This window comes from Trichomonas vaginalis, chromosome II (assembly GCF_026262505.1).
Source record: "Trichomonas vaginalis G3 chromosome II, whole genome shotgun sequence".
Classification (NCBI taxonomy): Eukaryota; Parabasalia; order Trichomonadida; family Trichomonadidae; genus Trichomonas; species Trichomonas vaginalis.
The window spans coordinates 16,895,261-16,913,048 of record NC_067204.1 but is presented as its reverse complement, the minus strand read 5'-3'; the positions used below and the strand labels follow the sequence as shown (position 1 = coordinate 16,913,048).

The following is a 17,788-nucleotide window of genomic DNA, read 5'->3' as shown; positions in this document are numbered from 1 at the left end:
TGAATCTCTTTACAATTCGAAATCAAATTCAAAACTCAGTAGAAGAAAGGAAGAATCGACTTACTACGGTTGTAATACGAATAAATCCATATATTTAATTATTTTTATTTACATAATAATTGTTTGAAGCTCATATTCCATCAAATTTTTAAATAAAAACATTAAAATGTTGAAAATGTTCATATATTTTAATAGGGTTTTGGCACTTTATTGAGGAATTACTACATACATAGTCGAACTGAACTTGATATTTTGAAATTTAAATTATTTATCAAAATTAAAATTTAACTTGAAATTTATAATTATTTAGTCATATTTTGCATAATTCTAAGTAGATTTTGTAAAAAATCAAGAAAGAAAAATTTTAACGTGCTTTATTTTTTCTTTTTTATTATGTAATAAACAGAAATTCATCAAAAGTGACGGCTCTCAATTTTTTGACATTTGTAAATTCTAAATTGAATGAGAAAAATGAAATAATACTAAGCATAATACAATATTCTAGATTTAATTATAATTAGGAAAAAGTTAGTTTTGAGAGTACTTTTCATAGGCATATAGAATGAAATCTTCTGAAAAATAATATCACATAAACTCATATTATTTTCTAATATATAACTATTTTATATAAAAATCAAATTCAATGATCTTAAAAGCGAAGGATAAACCTCAAAATTTACGAATATAATGAGTGGGAATATAATGCTTATCTATCATAAAACCATATGAAATATCAATTTTTGCTTTACGCCTAATTTTTGACGACAATTAGCAAAAAATGTTAAATGTTAACACTCAGTCCATTTGAATATGAAAAATAAAATTGACTTTGATTAAATGTTTTTATTTATCATGCAATTCTTCTTGCGACCAAAGATTTGAATAAAAGTTCAAAAAATAAGATAGCTTAAAAAATAATATACGGTAGTGTTTACTAATAGATGAATAGTATATAAATTCTATTAAAATGGATTTGATCCAAAAAAATATATAAAATTTGATCATAAATAAAATCGTTTTAAATTACTTCTTCATTTAAATTATAACAATTATTTTTGGTTTTATATTTTTTTGGATCAAATCAATTTTAATAGAATTTATATACTATTCATCTATTAGTAAACACTACCGTATATTATTTTTTAAGCTATCTTATTTTTTGAACTTTTATTCAAATCTTTGGTCGCAAGAAGAATTGCATGATAAATAAAAACATTTAATCAAAGTCAATTTTATTTTTCATATTCAAATGGACTGAGTGTTAACATTTAACATTTTTTGCTAATTGTCGTCAAAAATTAGGCGTAAAGCAAAAATTGATATTTCATATGGTTTTATGATAGATAAGCATTATATTCCCACTCATTATATTCGTAAATTTTGAGGTTTATCCTTCGCTTTTAAGATCATTGAATTTGATTTTTATATAAAATAGTTATATATTAGAAAATAATATGAGTTTATGTGATATTATTTTTCAGAAGATTTTGTGTTCTTCTTCAAAATTTTATTTTTTTATTAAAAAGAATCTTTACAAAATATACATTTACTTTAATTAATATTTAAAAACGTGCTCTATCAAAAGTTCCAAAAATTCAATATTTTAGCTTTTCTGAGGTGTCACTTTTGATGAATTTCTGTTTACAACAATAATAATACATATTATTATATAATTAACATATTCATAATGTTTCACCCTTTCAAAAATATAATCCTACTCCTCTCAAATAAACGTACATACGGGTGGCCTCTTTTTTCAAAAAATTAAAATTTGAAATTTTGGGCTCAAATATTAGAGATTTTTTCAACCTTCAACGATATATGTTGTCTATATCAGACCTCCTTTCTTTTTGATACTTAACATTGTTCCTAAATCTTAGCCGTTAAGGCTGTTCTGAAAATATTTTTTTTTCGAAAAAATTCGAAAAAAAATTTTAAAATTCAAAAATCCCATAATTCCTGAGGATTTTGGAAAAAAGTTTTTACATGAACATGTGTATATTATATGAAGTATATTGATAAGGTAAAAATTATGGCATTCCAAACGGGAACCGCGGTTGGTTACCATGGATTTCCGTCACCGGTCACATTTTAAAGATTTTTAAAGCCTTATAAAAATATGCTTTGTAAATCATTTTTTGTAAATCGGCAAAAATTTGGTAATTTTCTTCAACTAATAAATCTGCGAATAGCATTTATAATACAAGAACAATCTTTTAAAATGCGTTTGATTCATTTTTGTATAATTTCATATAGGCACATATATTCTTCCGGGACTTTCCGTGATTTTACCGTAAAATCATTAGTTTACACCAATTTTTCCGTATTTTGAATAGTTTACTGCACTTTTTCCGTAAAATTGAGTTACGGGAATCCGCAAAATTTCCGGACCTCATTTTTCATAGAATATAATAATAATATTTGATAAAAAGATATATTATTTATATTTTTGATTTTTGAATTACGGAAAAAGTGAATTGTTAACTTGATTTTTTTATATGGTTAATTTTTCAAATGATATTATGAAGATCTAAAATATTAAAAGTAAAAAATTGAATTACGGAAAAAGTGAGGTCAAAAGTGAAATAAATTTGCAGAACAATTTTCATTGAAATAAGACATTGAGTATCACACTTTAGTGAATCAACATCTATAAGAATGAAGTGTTTTGAAGCTGAAATAATATTGAATAGAAATTAATTTTTTCTGAAATTTTGAATGAAATTATGGGAAATAAAAAAATTACTAAATATTGTATTCATACAAATATATTATTTTAAAGGAAAAATAGATGCTGATAGAAACAATGAAAATTTTTGAAAACTTTACAATTAATTTATGTTCGTTAACCACAGAGCTTGCAATCCAAAGCTCACGTTAGACAACAAGAATCATGAAGTCTCATACTAAGGGATATCCAACATATATTTTAATAATCTAATGTTTGTGACAAATATTCAACATAAAATTAAGTTTTCGTTTCGTTACAAGGCATTCATACTTTGGAGATATCATATTTAATGTACAGAAAAGTTAATATTAAACAATACATGCTAAAGAATTAATAAATAAGATAATAAAATAAATTTATACGTAATTACTTTCATTTAATATGCTTTATGCTGTATAATATTGATTAAGAGGCATTAAAAGGTTCCATAGTCTGCTTTTATAGGCAAGATTTTTGATAAAAATTTAAAATTTTGAAAAATGATGAGAAAAGGAAAAAAAGGTAAATGAGAGCAAGAGGAGGGAAAAAAAAGAAAAAGAAAAGAAAGGGAAGGGAAAAATAAAAGAAAGAAGGACATATAAAAATTTAGATGCGCATTCTTAATGCCGAGGCGGCTTGCCGCCGAGGCGCGATTTTTTTAGGCCTCTACGGTAACCCGGCAATGTTTTTTTAAATCTTGTACAGCCCTACATATTCATCGAGAAAATAAACTAACGAATCCCTCAAAATTGAGAGGGTAATCCTCCTCCTCTCAAATAAACGTACATACGGGTGCACCCTTAAATATGCTAAAATAGGTCTATATACTTAATCATTTATAATATTCTGTCGTAAAATTCCTTATCCAAACCCTCTGTATAAAGATGTCTACAACTTTCTCGTTGTCTACAACATATTTCGGGTACTCTATATAATCTATCAAACTATAATATAGTTAAATTCGAAAATTTCGAAAATGGATATTATTTTAATTTCTTACATGGTTGATATATAAACAATCTAATGGTATAATTTTTCTCCTCATAATCCACTCGTTCTAACTATATGCAGCAATCATGTGGGGTAAGGGAGGAATTCCATTAGTTATATGACCAATGACAATTCGTTTTCACTAATTTCATTTTTTTATGACAAGTGTAATCATATAAATGGATTTTCCAAAACATTGATGATGAACAAGAACTGTGCATTTGATTTTATTTCTTTTCTCAATATAAATAAAGATTTTACCTCCTGGACAGAGTCCAGTTGAGAAAATATGAGGTTCTATTAAAATGTTTTGGCTTTCATAAATTATTACATTTTGACTTGGATTATATAATAGTTCTGTAGTATCAATATATGAATTAGATACAGTAATAGAACCTGATTTTCCTGTAATTGAACCATAATAAGCTCCAAACAAATATTGACCATTTTGTTTGTTATTTGCAATGAAACAGTTTTCTAAAGTAGCATTACAATTTAAACAATGAATCATTGCAGGATAACTATCAGGATTAGAAACAGTGTTATTTATGAAAACGATGCTGTCATATTTTGTTGGTTTGTCATATATCAAACAAATTCTGGTGTCTGCATAGTTTTCATTAATAATTGAATATTTTATTGAAGAAGTCCCTTGTCCATATCCTATTTGAAAAGGTGTATTAATTTTGCCATAATTTCTTGTGATGTTGTTTTGGAAAAATGAATTATTTCCAAAAGATAAAGCAAGTGTAACAGATGAAATTCGATCTCCTCGGTTGCTATATGTTATCGATGAATCATGAACTTCATTGACTTTTGTAGGATCATCTGATAAATAATCATAGCAAAACGATCCAGTGCCTGTCGATTTAGATCCAAAACTGCAAACTTTTCGAATAGAACTTTGACCTTCTTTGATGTAAATAGATCCACCTCTATCATTTCGTGATGAGTTTTCGAAGGTATTTGTAGAAATAAGTGACTTAACATCTGAGGAATTAAGAATAATAACTCCTTCATTCCCAAGGTTGAAAAAATAGACTTCACGAACATAAAAGTCGCCGGTATCAGATGAGTATATTTGGTTTTGAGAATAAACTTCTTTCGTATATTCCGATTTGTAGACTTCTTCCCATTCATTATTAGACAAATGCAGTATATTAGAGGTTTCTGAAATTCTCTGACTGGAATACTACTCATTCGATGAAGAAATTTTTGGAGTGATGAAAAGGTGATCCGAGAAAAAAAATATGATAATAAAGAATATTAATTCAAGAATTTGCATTGCGGTAATAACATACTTGCTATCATTTTTCTTGGAACTTGATGACATTTCAGGCCAAAAATCTCAATTTCAAGTTAATTGTTTACTTTGTTATGTGAATGAATGTATTCGTACTTTTGCTGAAAGTTTATCACTCTAAGGCTATCATAAAGAGATTTTATTGCATATCTTCATATTTCTTCTTACATTAGATGCTATTTTCGAATCCTTTAATTAGTAAATTAGTAATGTTCTTTGTGTATTCTTATTGTTTGAGCCTAAATCAAATGAAATATTAGTAGTAGGATAGGAAGGGTTGTGTGACTTTTTTGTTACATCTATATTAGACGATGCATTAAAATATATTTATTTATAAACACATTTTAAAAAATTAACATTAATTTTAAAATAATTTATTTTTTATCTTTTATAAAAGAAGCTATATATAGATGATGTCAGATATTCCGCGATTAATTAAACATTGTTTAAATCCTGAATGGAATCAATGGAGTCATAATCAAAGACCTCATAAACGAGTAAAAGATTCACTACCATAATGAAATAAAAAATAAAAAATAAACTTTAAAAATTCATGTCTCAGAATCAACATTGAACTTTAAGAAACTAATGATTATTTGAATTTATGAAATCAATTATTTGATTCATTCTTCTTCAATCTCTTCTATTCTTTTTGTTAAATCATCAATTTTCATTAATGAGGTGATTCTTGATTGAGGAATAGATTTCAAACTAACCACTCCTTTTATTTTTGAAATTTTGAATCCATCAACTTTAAACATTTTATTCAATTTACACGTTGTCAATTCTTCAAATAATTTTTTATTATTAGCATAATAGTCATTAAATTCTTCAACAGATGAAAAAATTTTTATTTCAGTAATTGGTTTAACAACGTTTATTTTTTGTTGAACATTTTCACTTTCATTTATTTCTTCCTCCTCTGTTTCATTTATTTTTAAAATCGGTTTCATTTATCATTAAATAAAAATTAGAATATAAGTGATGAAATATATTTTTAATTAATATTAAATCAGAAATGGCGGCAGGATTCTTTAAAAAATTATGGGATGGAATTAAGAAAGCTGCAGGTTGGGTTCATAAAAATATTATTAAACCCGTTGCAAACTTTTGGCACCAGTAGCGAAAACGGCAGGAACTATCATAGGTGGAGTATTAGGTACTAAAGCAGGTAATCCGGCGATGGGAGCACAAGCAGGTAACGCAGTTGGTGGAATAGCTGAAGGAATACTTAATAAAATAGGAGGTAGATAGTGGAAAAAATAAATAAATATAGGGTGTCCAAAGGTGTGTTTAGCACAAACCTGAATACTGCGAATAGAAATAACCAAGTTACATATATATAAAGTTTATTTAAATCTAATCACCATTGGATTCAATCACGCGTTCGCAGCGATCGATCCAGGCTTGAAAGACACGCTTTAAATCATCATGAGAAAATTGCTCAAATTGCTCTCTTACAAAATTTTCAAGATCATCTGGACTCGCGAATTCGCGTCCTTCAGCTCTCTTTTTTAGCGTGCCGAATAAATAAAAGTCAGAGGGTGCAATATCAGGTGAATAAATTGGGTTTGGAACAACTTTGACATTGTTTTCCACCAAGTAATTCATTACCTTATGACTTTTGTGAACTCTTGAATTATCAAAATGAATTGCAAACTTTTGTTTTTGTTGTTTGGATTTCTCAAACTCATCAGAATTGATAATTTGAGTAAGAACATTGTCAATTAGATACTGAGCATTCATCGTATTAGGTTTTTGAAGAATATCAATTGCGATGATGCCATTCACGCCCCAAAAAACCGACAACATCATCATTGGTGTGTCAATTTTTTTCTTCGGGAATGTTTGCGGATTTTCATCCTTCGGGATCCACATGATTTTGGCTTCTGTTGCATATTGAAACCAAGACTCGTCCCCTGTTACTAAAAAGCGAAACTTCTTGGATTGATACGCACCCAATATAGAGAGGAGCTCTTTCGAAGATTGGACTCTAGATTTTTTTGAACTGAATTAAGGTTGTGCGGAACCCAACGTGTATACGCTAGTTTGTAGTTCAAATAATTGTGCAGATAATAACTGACTGTTGTACGTGGTATCTTTGTCATCTCCTCTATCCTTCTGAGTGATGCTCTTGGGTCTTCATCTAGCGCTTGAAGAATTGCTTTGATTTTTCTTTGATCCGGCGATTTTTTGTCAATTTTTATGATGGGCGCCTTTTTGTTCATGAAGTGATACATCCTAACATGATACGTTACAGTGGAATAGCTAGGAGCATCCATACCGAAGCATTTTACCAATGTCTCGTAGATTTTTTTACAGTCTTTGCATTTTTTTGCAAGAGCGAGGATGTTTTCTTTATGATTCATTAAAAAAATGAAAAAAACCGCCAAAATTTCCCGCGAAACCGCCTCTTGTCTCAAAATTCATTTTATATCCCGGCATGGCGCCAAAATACAACATACTCATCATATACATATATTCATATTTTTTATTATATATTTATAATCAGCATATATCTCCTTTAATAGTCTCATATAGAGCGCTGTGCTAAACGCACCTTTGGACACCCTATATTATTTTTATCTTAGTATCGGTTGAAGTCTTTGATAAACTTTTTCTCCTTTATTTAATATTTCTCTTATTGGGGCAGCTTTTGGTGTTATTGATTCAGCAACGTCACTAATTGCTTCTTTATTCTTAAATATCCAATTTGCTCCTTTCTTCATTGTTTCCCAAACTTTATGCGCTCCTCTTTTTACTTTATCCCACAGTTTCTTAAATATACCTGCAGCCATAGTTGATTATTTCATTAAAATTAAAAATTCATTTTCATCTTTTAATTTTGATTTTTTATTTATTAATAAATGACGACTAACTATTTGGTGCCAAACACTAAACCGATTAATGGAAATGTATTTCATTCATTCGAAAAGATAAATGAAATATTCGCAAAGAATGACGGTAGAAGATATTATAGAGAACTTGAAAGTTCATGCTATGACTCTGATGCTCCATATTTTGATGATAAACAAACTCATTTAAGAATTACAAATCCGGCTCATGATGTGAACCAATTAGGTGACACATATATTAAACGCAAAGTTAAAGCAACTCTAGTTTCAAATAAAGCTTTCACATGTGATACCGCTTTTAAATGCATGCGTTTATTCGTTGGTTACAAATCATCAAATCAAAGCTTTAAACAATTAGAAGTAGAAACCGAAAGAGGTGATGCCGGTTATCTTCAGATGGATTGCGCCCGTGAATCTTTCGCATTTGCAACATATAAACCAAAATCAGAAAGGAAAGTTAAAAAGTTTGTTCATTCGTTATATAATAATGTTCAAAAATATGATAACTCAGTATGTGGTAAATATATTGACCCTTCAGAAGTTTTCAAGAAGCAAATGAAGAAGTTGATGTCACTTTTGATATGATTATTCCGGTAAATGATTTGTTAGCATTTCAGGCGTTCGATGATTATCCTAAATCATTTGGTGATATCATTCTTAAATATTATGTTTTCAGGGATACTTTAGTATTTTGTCAGGTTGACCCGTTAAGAGTTGCTGATTTACAAAATTACGTTTATGAAAAGATAACTGATGAAAATTATGAAAAGATTATGAATCATGTTTATAAATATGATCGCAAATTCCAACAAATCGGACTTCCTGCCAAATTAATTACAAGCTTAGCCGCTACATCTGCTGACGCAACAGTTGATGACGTTATTATTTCATGCACAAAGATGGAAGTTTTAGAGGATAAATGCATTACACCAGGATACGGTTTAATTGAAGAATCAGTTAAAGCAATACCACGTTTATTCAGTAAGGAAGATCCATTCATGATTCCAGCTCAACATATTGACGTTCGTTCACTAAATGGAGGTTGCATCACTCCTGAAGGTATAGCTCAGATTTCTCATACGCTCTTCATAATGTTACAGATGTTGTGTTAACATTTCCGAAGAATGCAATGCAAAGAACAGTTTTAGAAAATCCAATGCTTCGAGGTCTTCAGGTCACTATAGATTCCAGAAACTTCCCCGATCAAGCGATGACCACAGTGGGTGACATATTCTTTACACGTATGCTTCAAGCTTCTGATTTAGATGGAGTGAATGAATGCACAGAAGAATACGAGGACTCATTAACTAGACCACTGAATGATGATAATGGCACGCCATTAGCTAGAACATGGAAAGACCAAACTTCATTCTTATGCACTATTCCAGTTCAACGTGATGGAGCGGGTATATTCTTTGATGGATTAGAAACTTTCAACTCACAAGTTACAGTACAAGTGAAAGCTTATCCAATCATTCAGGGTGAAAATGACACTTACTGTTCAAAGGTGACAAATCCTCCTCAGGTTTGGTTTACTAGGACTACATATTGGACATGGACACCGGATGAAGGTTTGAAATATCATCCAACAGGTACACCACCACAGTATAGAAGTTCATATGATGAAATATTGATGAATAGAAATGTTTAAAATTATAAATTTATTTTTGATTAAATGGATTTAAATTCATCCACCCCTTATGAAGAATTAGCAGGAGTATATAATACATACGTAGATGATATGATTAATGAAGCATTGAGTGATAATAGAAATGCTCTATCTAAGGAAAAATTAATGAAAATTCCATATTCTGAATGTTACTTAAATTCAATCACTGCAGCAATTGGTAAACAAAATAAAGGTAAAACATTAACGATATTAAAACAAATTATCATTATTGCTAACACTTCCCCCTATTCACATGTGTTAATTTATATCAACCGTTCAGGTTCACCTTCAGATGATACATTTGAATCTTTAAAGCATTTAATCAAAATTCCAATTATTTATTTATCACAAGAAGAAGCAGAAGATTATTTAAAAAACTTTTTAATGTATAAAGAATTATATAATACAATCAAGAAGCAAGGATTAGAGGATAAAATTATTGATAAACAACGGGATGAATTATTTGAAACACTTTCTATTTCAAATTTTGATAGAGAATTTTTGCATTCACTCATTTTTCTAGATGATGCAGTGAAATCAAAACTAATAACAAATGAGAAATCATATTTTAATCAGTTATTAACTCAATGTCGACACATTCAGTGTTCATTCTTCATGGCTGTTCAATACTTCAAAGCATTAAGCACAAACATTAAATCAAATCTATCAACCTTTTCATTTTCAGTGGGTTTAGTCGTCAACAGTTGAACGTTATGCTTTATCAAGTGAATTTACCAATGAGCATTAATGAACTTTACACACAATATCAGCAATTAGGTGAACATGGAAAAATAATAGTTGATTTAAATAAAGGAAGTGTTAAATTTGATTAACTTTTTTATAATTAATTTTTATTTTTTATTTATAATTAAACATGACAGAAATGGCAAATCTTCTACAGGTTCCATTAAAACAAGGACAAACAAAAAGGGTGCATATAATAGAACTATGAAAGTTCCTGATGGAATGAAAGAATTAGTTCATATTGTTGCTGGTCTTCAAAAAGATGTTAAACAAATGAGAAACGTTTTAACATTACCAGAAGCTCAAGCATATGCCAAACGTCATGGTCCAAATTGGGAAGCACACGAAGCAGACATTACGGGTCCAAATGGAAAACCTGATGGTATAAATGAAGTTTTCGTTACTGATGGTCAAGGTAATATTAAAGTCATAAATGGTTATAAATTAACTATATCTGATTATCCTAAACGTAAAGCATATAATGAACGTTATCCTATGCAATTTGATGAAAATGGAAAAGCTGTTAAACAATACATTGGAGAAGGTGAAAATGGTCCAATTAATTCATACCGTCATAATCCATATTCTTATTTCAATGAAGAATTAAATGCTGTTGAAGAGGGACCGGATGGATTACCACGATATTCTAACCAGTTTGATGGTCAATATGCAAATATTAGACCTGAAATTTCAGCTAAGAAATTCTTTAAAGTTGCTTTATTCGATCCAGTTTTCGCAAATGTTAAAGATGAACTTAAACAGCAATTCCAACCAATTATAGTAGCAAGAATTGCATCAGGTGCTTTATCTCAAGCATTCAAAGATTTAATTAAGAAACCATTATATCAGCAACGAGGTTTAACTTATGATTTAGTTAAGGAATCAGATAAAAGAAAATTTGAGAAATCAGATGATTATAAGAATGCAATTAATGAATATATTCGGTCTATTAATTTCGATGAAACAGCTAAAAATCAACTTCATGAACAAATACAGGGAATAATAGATTCAAAAGTTCCAGCAAAATAAAAGTTTAAATATATTTTTTTTTTTCGATATAAATGAGAAGACGTTTCACTAGTCAAAAGAACACTAACGCAAAAGCAGAGATTACGGTTGGTTATAACGTAAATGATGATAAATCACGAATTATTCAAAATGTTAAAGTTAATGTTAGCCCTGAATTAACAAGGTCAGCAACTCAACCAAATTTATTAACTCGTGACTTACCGAAGAATGAGGAGAATGAAGAAAACCATGAGAATGGAGACCCAATCATTTTATCTGAACCGGTAAAGAACCTGTTGAAATTCCCACTTATCCAACATACCCCCACCTCTTTCATCAAACATCGAGAACCCATATAAATAGACATTAATTCTGAATTAATGAAAATTTACCGTGATATAATAATTAATAATTATGATTCAATAATAAATTTAATTGATCAATCCGGTTTAATTATTTTACCTTATGAATCATTAATTCACATTATCGCCATTCTTTGTGATGTTCAAGATTCAGACGTTAAGATTCAATTTTTCATAGATGATGAGGTTTCATGCTGTGGAACAGTTGCAAAAATAAATCCTATAAAGGATATTAGCACAATTAAGATATCAAAGAACGGAACAACAACTGAACTTCATTAACATATAATGATATTTATAATAAAATAGTTGATGAATATAAAATATCACTTGAAAAATTCTTTGTTAAGGCTATTTAATATTCAAGCATTAACATTATCGAATAATAATCCTTTGAATCACAATCAATTAATTGACCTTTCACCAGTTTCTATCGTTTGTTTTATTTCTTTTTGTTCCCCACTATCCGGATCGGTCATTGTAATTGTTTTTGTTATAGTATCAGCTTTATCTTTAACTTCAATCTTTTTTCCATCGGGATATTTAAACCAAAATTCCAAAAATTCGATATTGTCAATCTGTTCATATTTTAATCTATCAATTACATTTTTAATACCATCTAAAAATCTTATGAAATGGTCATTATATGGGTTTGATTGAACTAAATTTGAATGAAGTGAAATATAACCTGTTGATGAATATGACATTGACTCATATTTTCTGAAAACACTAAAATTTATAACATGAATGAATTTCTTATTCGTTGAATTTATGAATTCTTGAGGTAATCTTATTCTAGTTTTATTTATCACTGGAAAATAACGCTTTACCATATTTTTAATCGTAATAAAAATGTCAATTATCAATATTATTTCGAATAATAACTGTGAATTAAATTTAACAGTTAGCGGAATTTATAATGTTACTCTCGTTTCTGTGAGTGGTAAATTTAATCCCATTCTTTTAGACCCTTCAGATTATATATCATTTATTAAAGATGACCTTGAAAAAACGTATGATATGTATATAAATAATGTGATAGCGAAATGGGATATTAACATGATTTTAAGTTATTTAAATGAATCATTTATCGTATGGTATGAAGAAAATTTTAAATCAAAACCCGATAAACTTTTTGAACTTGATGAAATAAATAACCTTATTAAATTCCCGCTGAAAATTAAATTTTGTACTCCTCATCTTCGTTCATTGTTGGGGATATTAAATTTTGAAAAAGATGTTGGGGATGTTTTGTATTCTGACACTGGTTCCAATTTCATTTTAATCAAATGTGATAAAGTTAATACCCCAATGAGATTTTCACATTAAACATTAGACCCTAACTCTTACCCATCAATACAAAACATTTTATCCATCAACTTAAACACATTTTCTTTATCATATCCGTTTCAATTATCCGGGAATTCATTTATTCTTCATTCAAAAGATTTGTCAAATATTAAATTTAGAATAACTGACCTATTTGATTGTGATTTAGAATTTATGAATGAAATATTATGGCAATTTCAAATAGAAAAAATAGGTGATGAGATAACAGATTAAATATTTATTTTTAAATCATAATAAATGATTAAACAACAGCAACCACAACAACTTAAGGCACAAAACACCCAGGTCCCTCAGACCATTACATACGCCATATATGCATATAATTCAAAGACGGCAGAACAAACGCAAAGGTTGAAATATGGAGATTTGGAGATAGTATTGAAAAATGAACATTTCGAATTCGTTTGCAAAGGTGGTGCAGTGATATCAAATATAAAAGAAATTTTATTTATGAATTCTAAAATTAAAGGTATAACGGATGATATAACATCAATTCCACCAGAAGAACAGAGATATTACGCATTAAATGCATTTCCTAAAGTTTTGAAGATTGGAAGATTTAATTTAAATGAGGAATTCATAGAAGGTTTCCTAAATGACATAATGAAGAAGGTGGATAAGGAATATGTGGATAGTGAGTTAAATAAGAAGGCAAATTTGGTTTATGTTGATGAAAAAGATAATGAAATTAAAGAAAAGGTTGAATGGTATCATGAATGGACATTTGAGACTTTTAAAGTTAAAGCTGATACAGAATGGGTTTCAGGATGTTTAGACCTTAAAGCAGATAAAACATATGTTGATGAAAATTATGCAAAGAAGTCGGAAGTAAATGATGTGATTACAAGCATGAAAAATGAAATACTTCAAACATTATATCCTGTTGGTTCTATTTATACGTCAATGAACTCAACAAATCCAGCAAGTGTTTTAGGTTTTGGTATGTGGAAGCAGATTGTAGATAAATTCTTATACTGTGCTAGATATTCAAAGCAAACAGGAGGTTCGAAGAAAATTAAAGAAGCAAACCTTCCACCACACACTCATACAGGAACGACAAACACAACAGGAAATCATTCACATTCAATAACAAAAAGAGGTTATATAAATCTTGCAGCGGGTTCGGATAGATGGGGAATGAATAGATATGATATCACAACTGACCCAGTAGATTCAAGCACAGGTATTTTCTGTGGAACCGCAGGAAATCATTCACACACTTTCACAACAAATCCAACAGGCTCGGGTAAAGATTACATGCCACCATTTGTGACTGTATTCGCATGGTATAGAGTTCATTGAATGTGCTTGAGACTTGACCCAAAGGGTTTAGGCTTACCGAATGAACTAAATATATTTTATGTCTGTAATTAATTAGGTAATGAGTGTGAATGACCCAAAAATAATGTTTACGTTAAGTGACTCAAAGAGTCCGGAGACAAAGTCTCATGGTTTTAGGTTATTCAATAATTAATTATTTTTGAAGAACTGAAGGTGTCACTACGTCACCATGTGTCACTCGGTTAATTAACTTCTCTGAAAAAATGAGACAACATGACATTTTGACAACACAGCAGGGGAAGGCACTTATGAATTATTTTTGAAGAACTGAGGGTGCTACCATGTTACCATGTGCTACCAGGTTAATTAACTTCTCTGAAAAAATGAGACAACATGACATTTTGACAACACAGCAGGAAATTTGATGCAGTCCAAAAATAAAGTTAGTTTTAAAATTATTTTTATTTTTTTATTCCTATATAAATGACAGCAACAAACAACAACAGTAACTTTATCATTTCTGATGAACAAGTTATTGATTCATTAGCTGAGGAATTAGTTGTGGCAGAAACTAAAACCCTCAACGAAAGAATTGGTGAAAACAAGATTGATTTACATAACTACCTCAAACATGATGGAGGAAGAGGAAGGAAAACTGGTATGGCTTTATTAGTAAATAAAATTTCAAATTTAACGATTATAGATGTTGATATCAATAAATCGTACAATGATGAACTTAAAGAAACAGTTAGAAAAGACATTTTATCAAAACTTTCGGATAAAGATGTTATCGTTAAAACCGCTTCAGGAGGTCTTCACATTTATTGTAACACTAATTTCTTCTATGCAGTTTCGAACAGAATGATTAAATGTTATTCCTGCAATGATTATGATATCGATATCATGACTTCTATGGATGATTCAAAGCGTTCTTTAGTGGTTATGGCTGATTCAAGAGTTCGCAAGAATGCATCAGAACCAATCAATACATACTCATTCATTCGCGGAAGTTATGATTCAACATTAACCAGAACAGTGAATGATATATTAAATGATTTGAATATTAAGGTAAGAGTTGAACAGATGAATGAAGAAATAAAGACTATCATGAATGAAAACAAAGATGTAAACATTGACGATAAACTTGCCCAGAGCATAGTTGATGGCATCAGTGATTTTGAAGTACATAATGACGGTGGAAACATGAATTTAGAAAAAGAAATAACATTATTCACACTGTTTCAAGCAATTAATTCGTTACCGGATCATTTAATTAATGAAGCATACGATAACGTTTATAACTTCTGCAATTTAACTGAAAATGCAAAAAGTAATTTTGAAAAAGCACGTAGTAGATATGCACATTTAATGACTTCTCCATTTGTTTTAGTGAAGATTCTAAAACTATACCAAAAGGAATATTATGATGAATATGTTTTACCTTTATTACATAAGCCAAAAATAACATTTGATATCAAACTTGATGACTCGTTTTTGATAACAGATATTAGACGCAGGGCTGAAAATCATCAGTATAAAAACAGTTCTGAAGTAATTGAGGATTTATCACGTATCATCCGTTTTGTAGATTGTGGAAACAAATACTTCATTCAGAAAGATTACAACATACACGACAAAATGAATCAAATATCATTCGTTCTTCAATCAAACATGAAAGAGTCACTCAAAATGATTAAATTATTTAAAGAAGAAGGTAAAACAATAACAGCATGGGACGTACTACTAAATCAATTATCCTCATTAACCGTTAAGGGTGTTTGCTTCAAATCTGATTCCCCAGATGTTTTCTCAACGTTTCAGGGTTATAAATACAACGTTCTCGAAAAACCAGATTACTCAAAAATTGAGATGTTTATGAATTTCATTAAAGAAGCCATTTGTGATAATAACGATGAAGTGTATAAATACCTTCTCGGCTGGATTGCATCAATGATTCAACATCCAGGAATCAAGAATGAAACAGCAATTATTTTGAAAGGACTTCAGGGAACAGGTAAAAACAGATTTACAGACATTATTTCTGAACTCCTCGCTGGTTATTCATGTAAAAACATTACTGAAATAGGTGAGCTAACGGGTAATTTCAATTCAGTTGTTGAGAATAAAATGTTTCTTGTACTTAATGAACTCAAGAATGTAGGTGAAGACAGACTTGCAAACTTCAACGCTTTGAAATCAATTATTACGGATAATGAGATTAGAATTAATGAAAAGAATCAACCCAGAAGAACTGCTCAGAATGTTGCAAACTTCATTTTCGTAACTAATAACGTCTACCCTGTCAAAATTGAAGTTGGAGACAGAAGATACGTAGTTTTAAGAGTTAATGGTAAATTTAAGGGTCAATTTGATTACTTCAAGAATTTAATGGATTCATGCACAAAGGAATTTTATGATAATTTACTGACGTATTTTATGCAATATGACCTTTCATCATTTAATGTACGAATCATTCCGATGACTGAAGCCAAACAAGATTTAATTGAATTATCAACAAATCCTTTAGATGTATGGATAAATACACATTATGATGAATTGTGTGCAGGTATGACGTGTAAAAATGCTCTATTCTGCAAACCATCAGACATGAAAGACAAGAATTTCCAAATGAGTATTAAGGATAAATGTGATAGGAAACATAGAAGAATAGACGATAAACAAACATGGTGTTATGTTTTGAAAGAAGAAATGAAAGGATTATATAAACAGGTTGAACCAAACGATAATGAGGATTCATTTACTGACGATGAAATACCTGTAAATGAAGCTTTATAAAGTATGATTTGAATTTATTTTTGCATTAATCCTGCTGTGTTGTCAAAATGTCATGTTGTCTCATTTTTTCAGAGAAGTTAATTAACCTGGTAGCACATGGTAACATGGTAGCACCTTCAGTTCTTCAAAAATAATTCATAAATACCTTCCTCCTGTGTTGTTGTCAAAATGTCATGTTGTCTCATTTTTTCAGAGAAGTTAATTAACCTGGTAGCACATGGTAACATGGTAGCACCCTCAGTTCTTCAAAAATAATTCATAAATACCTTCCTCCTGTGTTGTTGTCAAAATGTCATGTTGTCTCATTTTTTCAGAGAAGTTAATTAACCTGGTAGCACATGGTAACATGGTAGCACCCTCAGTTCTTCAAAAATAATTCATAAGTGCCTTCCCCTGCTGTGTTGTCAAAATGTCATGTTGTCTCATTTTTTCAGAGAAGTTAATTAACCGAGTGACACATGGTGACGTAGTGACACCTTCAGTTCTTCAAAAATAATTAATTATTGAATGACCTGAAACCATTAACGTAAACATTTACGATAAAATAACTGATAACAAATTTTTATTTTTATCATAAATGGATACCCCACAAGCTCAAAATTTACCACGAATCATAACAAGGGAGGAAATAATAAAAATGATGCGAGAACTTGCTAAAAATAACAAACCACTAAAACTGAGAAAATGTGGTTATGCAGTAATGATGGAAAGAGAGATGTT

The 17,788-nt window shown here is 29.6% G+C and overlaps 5 protein-coding genes and 2 pseudogenes across 7 annotated transcripts, besides 6 other annotated features; 5 read left to right on the top strand and 2 right to left on the bottom strand.

Annotated features, from left to right (window-relative positions):
• Positions 1-395: part of a mobile genetic element that runs on past the window's edge.
• A 1-nt stretch (position 396) lies between these two features.
• Positions 397-433: a mobile genetic element.
• Positions 434-1,611: 1,178 nt separating this feature from the next.
• Positions 1,612-1,649: a mobile genetic element.
• A 1,578-nt stretch (positions 1,650-3,227) lies between these two features.
• Positions 3,228-3,420: a mobile genetic element.
• Positions 3,421-6,276: 2,856 nt separating this feature from the next.
• Positions 6,277-7,577: a mobile genetic element.
• TVAGG3_0558240 lies at positions 6,357-7,481 on the bottom strand (annotated as a pseudogene). The gene has a single exon. A coding segment is annotated over exon 1 (1,125 nt).
• Positions 7,578-7,585: 8 nt separating the features above from the next.
• Positions 7,586-7,801, bottom strand: TVAGG3_0558220 (uncharacterized protein; the record flags this gene model as incomplete). The annotated part of the gene is made up of 1 exon (XM_051238416.1): positions 7,586-7,801. The coding sequence occupies one exon, from the start codon at positions 7,799-7,801 to the stop codon at positions 7,586-7,588; it is 216 nt and encodes a 71-aa protein (XP_051096240.1).
• A 1,132-nt stretch (positions 7,802-8,933) lies between these two features.
• Positions 8,934-17,788: part of a mobile genetic element that runs on past the window's edge.
• On the top strand, positions 9,534-10,360 carry TVAGG3_0558210 (annotated as a pseudogene). Its single transcript has one exon. A coding segment is annotated over exon 1 (827 nt).
• Positions 10,476-11,300, top strand: TVAGG3_0558200 (uncharacterized protein; the record flags this gene model as incomplete). The annotated part of the gene is made up of 1 exon (XM_051238415.1): positions 10,476-11,300. The coding sequence occupies one exon, from the start codon at positions 10,476-10,478 to the stop codon at positions 11,298-11,300; it is 825 nt and encodes a 274-aa protein (XP_051096239.1).
• TVAGG3_0558190 (phage tail repeat-like family) lies at positions 13,595-14,293 on the top strand (the record flags this gene model as incomplete). The annotated part of the gene is made up of 1 exon (XM_051238414.1): positions 13,595-14,293. One exon carries the CDS (start codon positions 13,595-13,597, stop codon positions 14,291-14,293), a length of 699 nt encoding a protein of 232 aa, XP_051096238.1.
• TVAGG3_0558180 (Prim-pol domain family) lies at positions 14,933-16,328 on the top strand (the record flags this gene model as incomplete). The annotated part of the gene is made up of 1 exon (XM_051238413.1): positions 14,933-16,328. A coding segment is annotated over one exon (1,396 nt), but the record flags the coding sequence as incomplete, so codon positions are not given.
• On the top strand, positions 16,751-17,068 carry TVAGG3_0558170 (uncharacterized protein; the record flags this gene model as incomplete). Its single annotated transcript, XM_051238412.1, has 1 exon — positions 16,751-17,068. The coding sequence occupies one exon, from the start codon at positions 16,751-16,753 to the stop codon at positions 17,066-17,068; it is 318 nt and encodes a 105-aa protein (XP_051096236.1).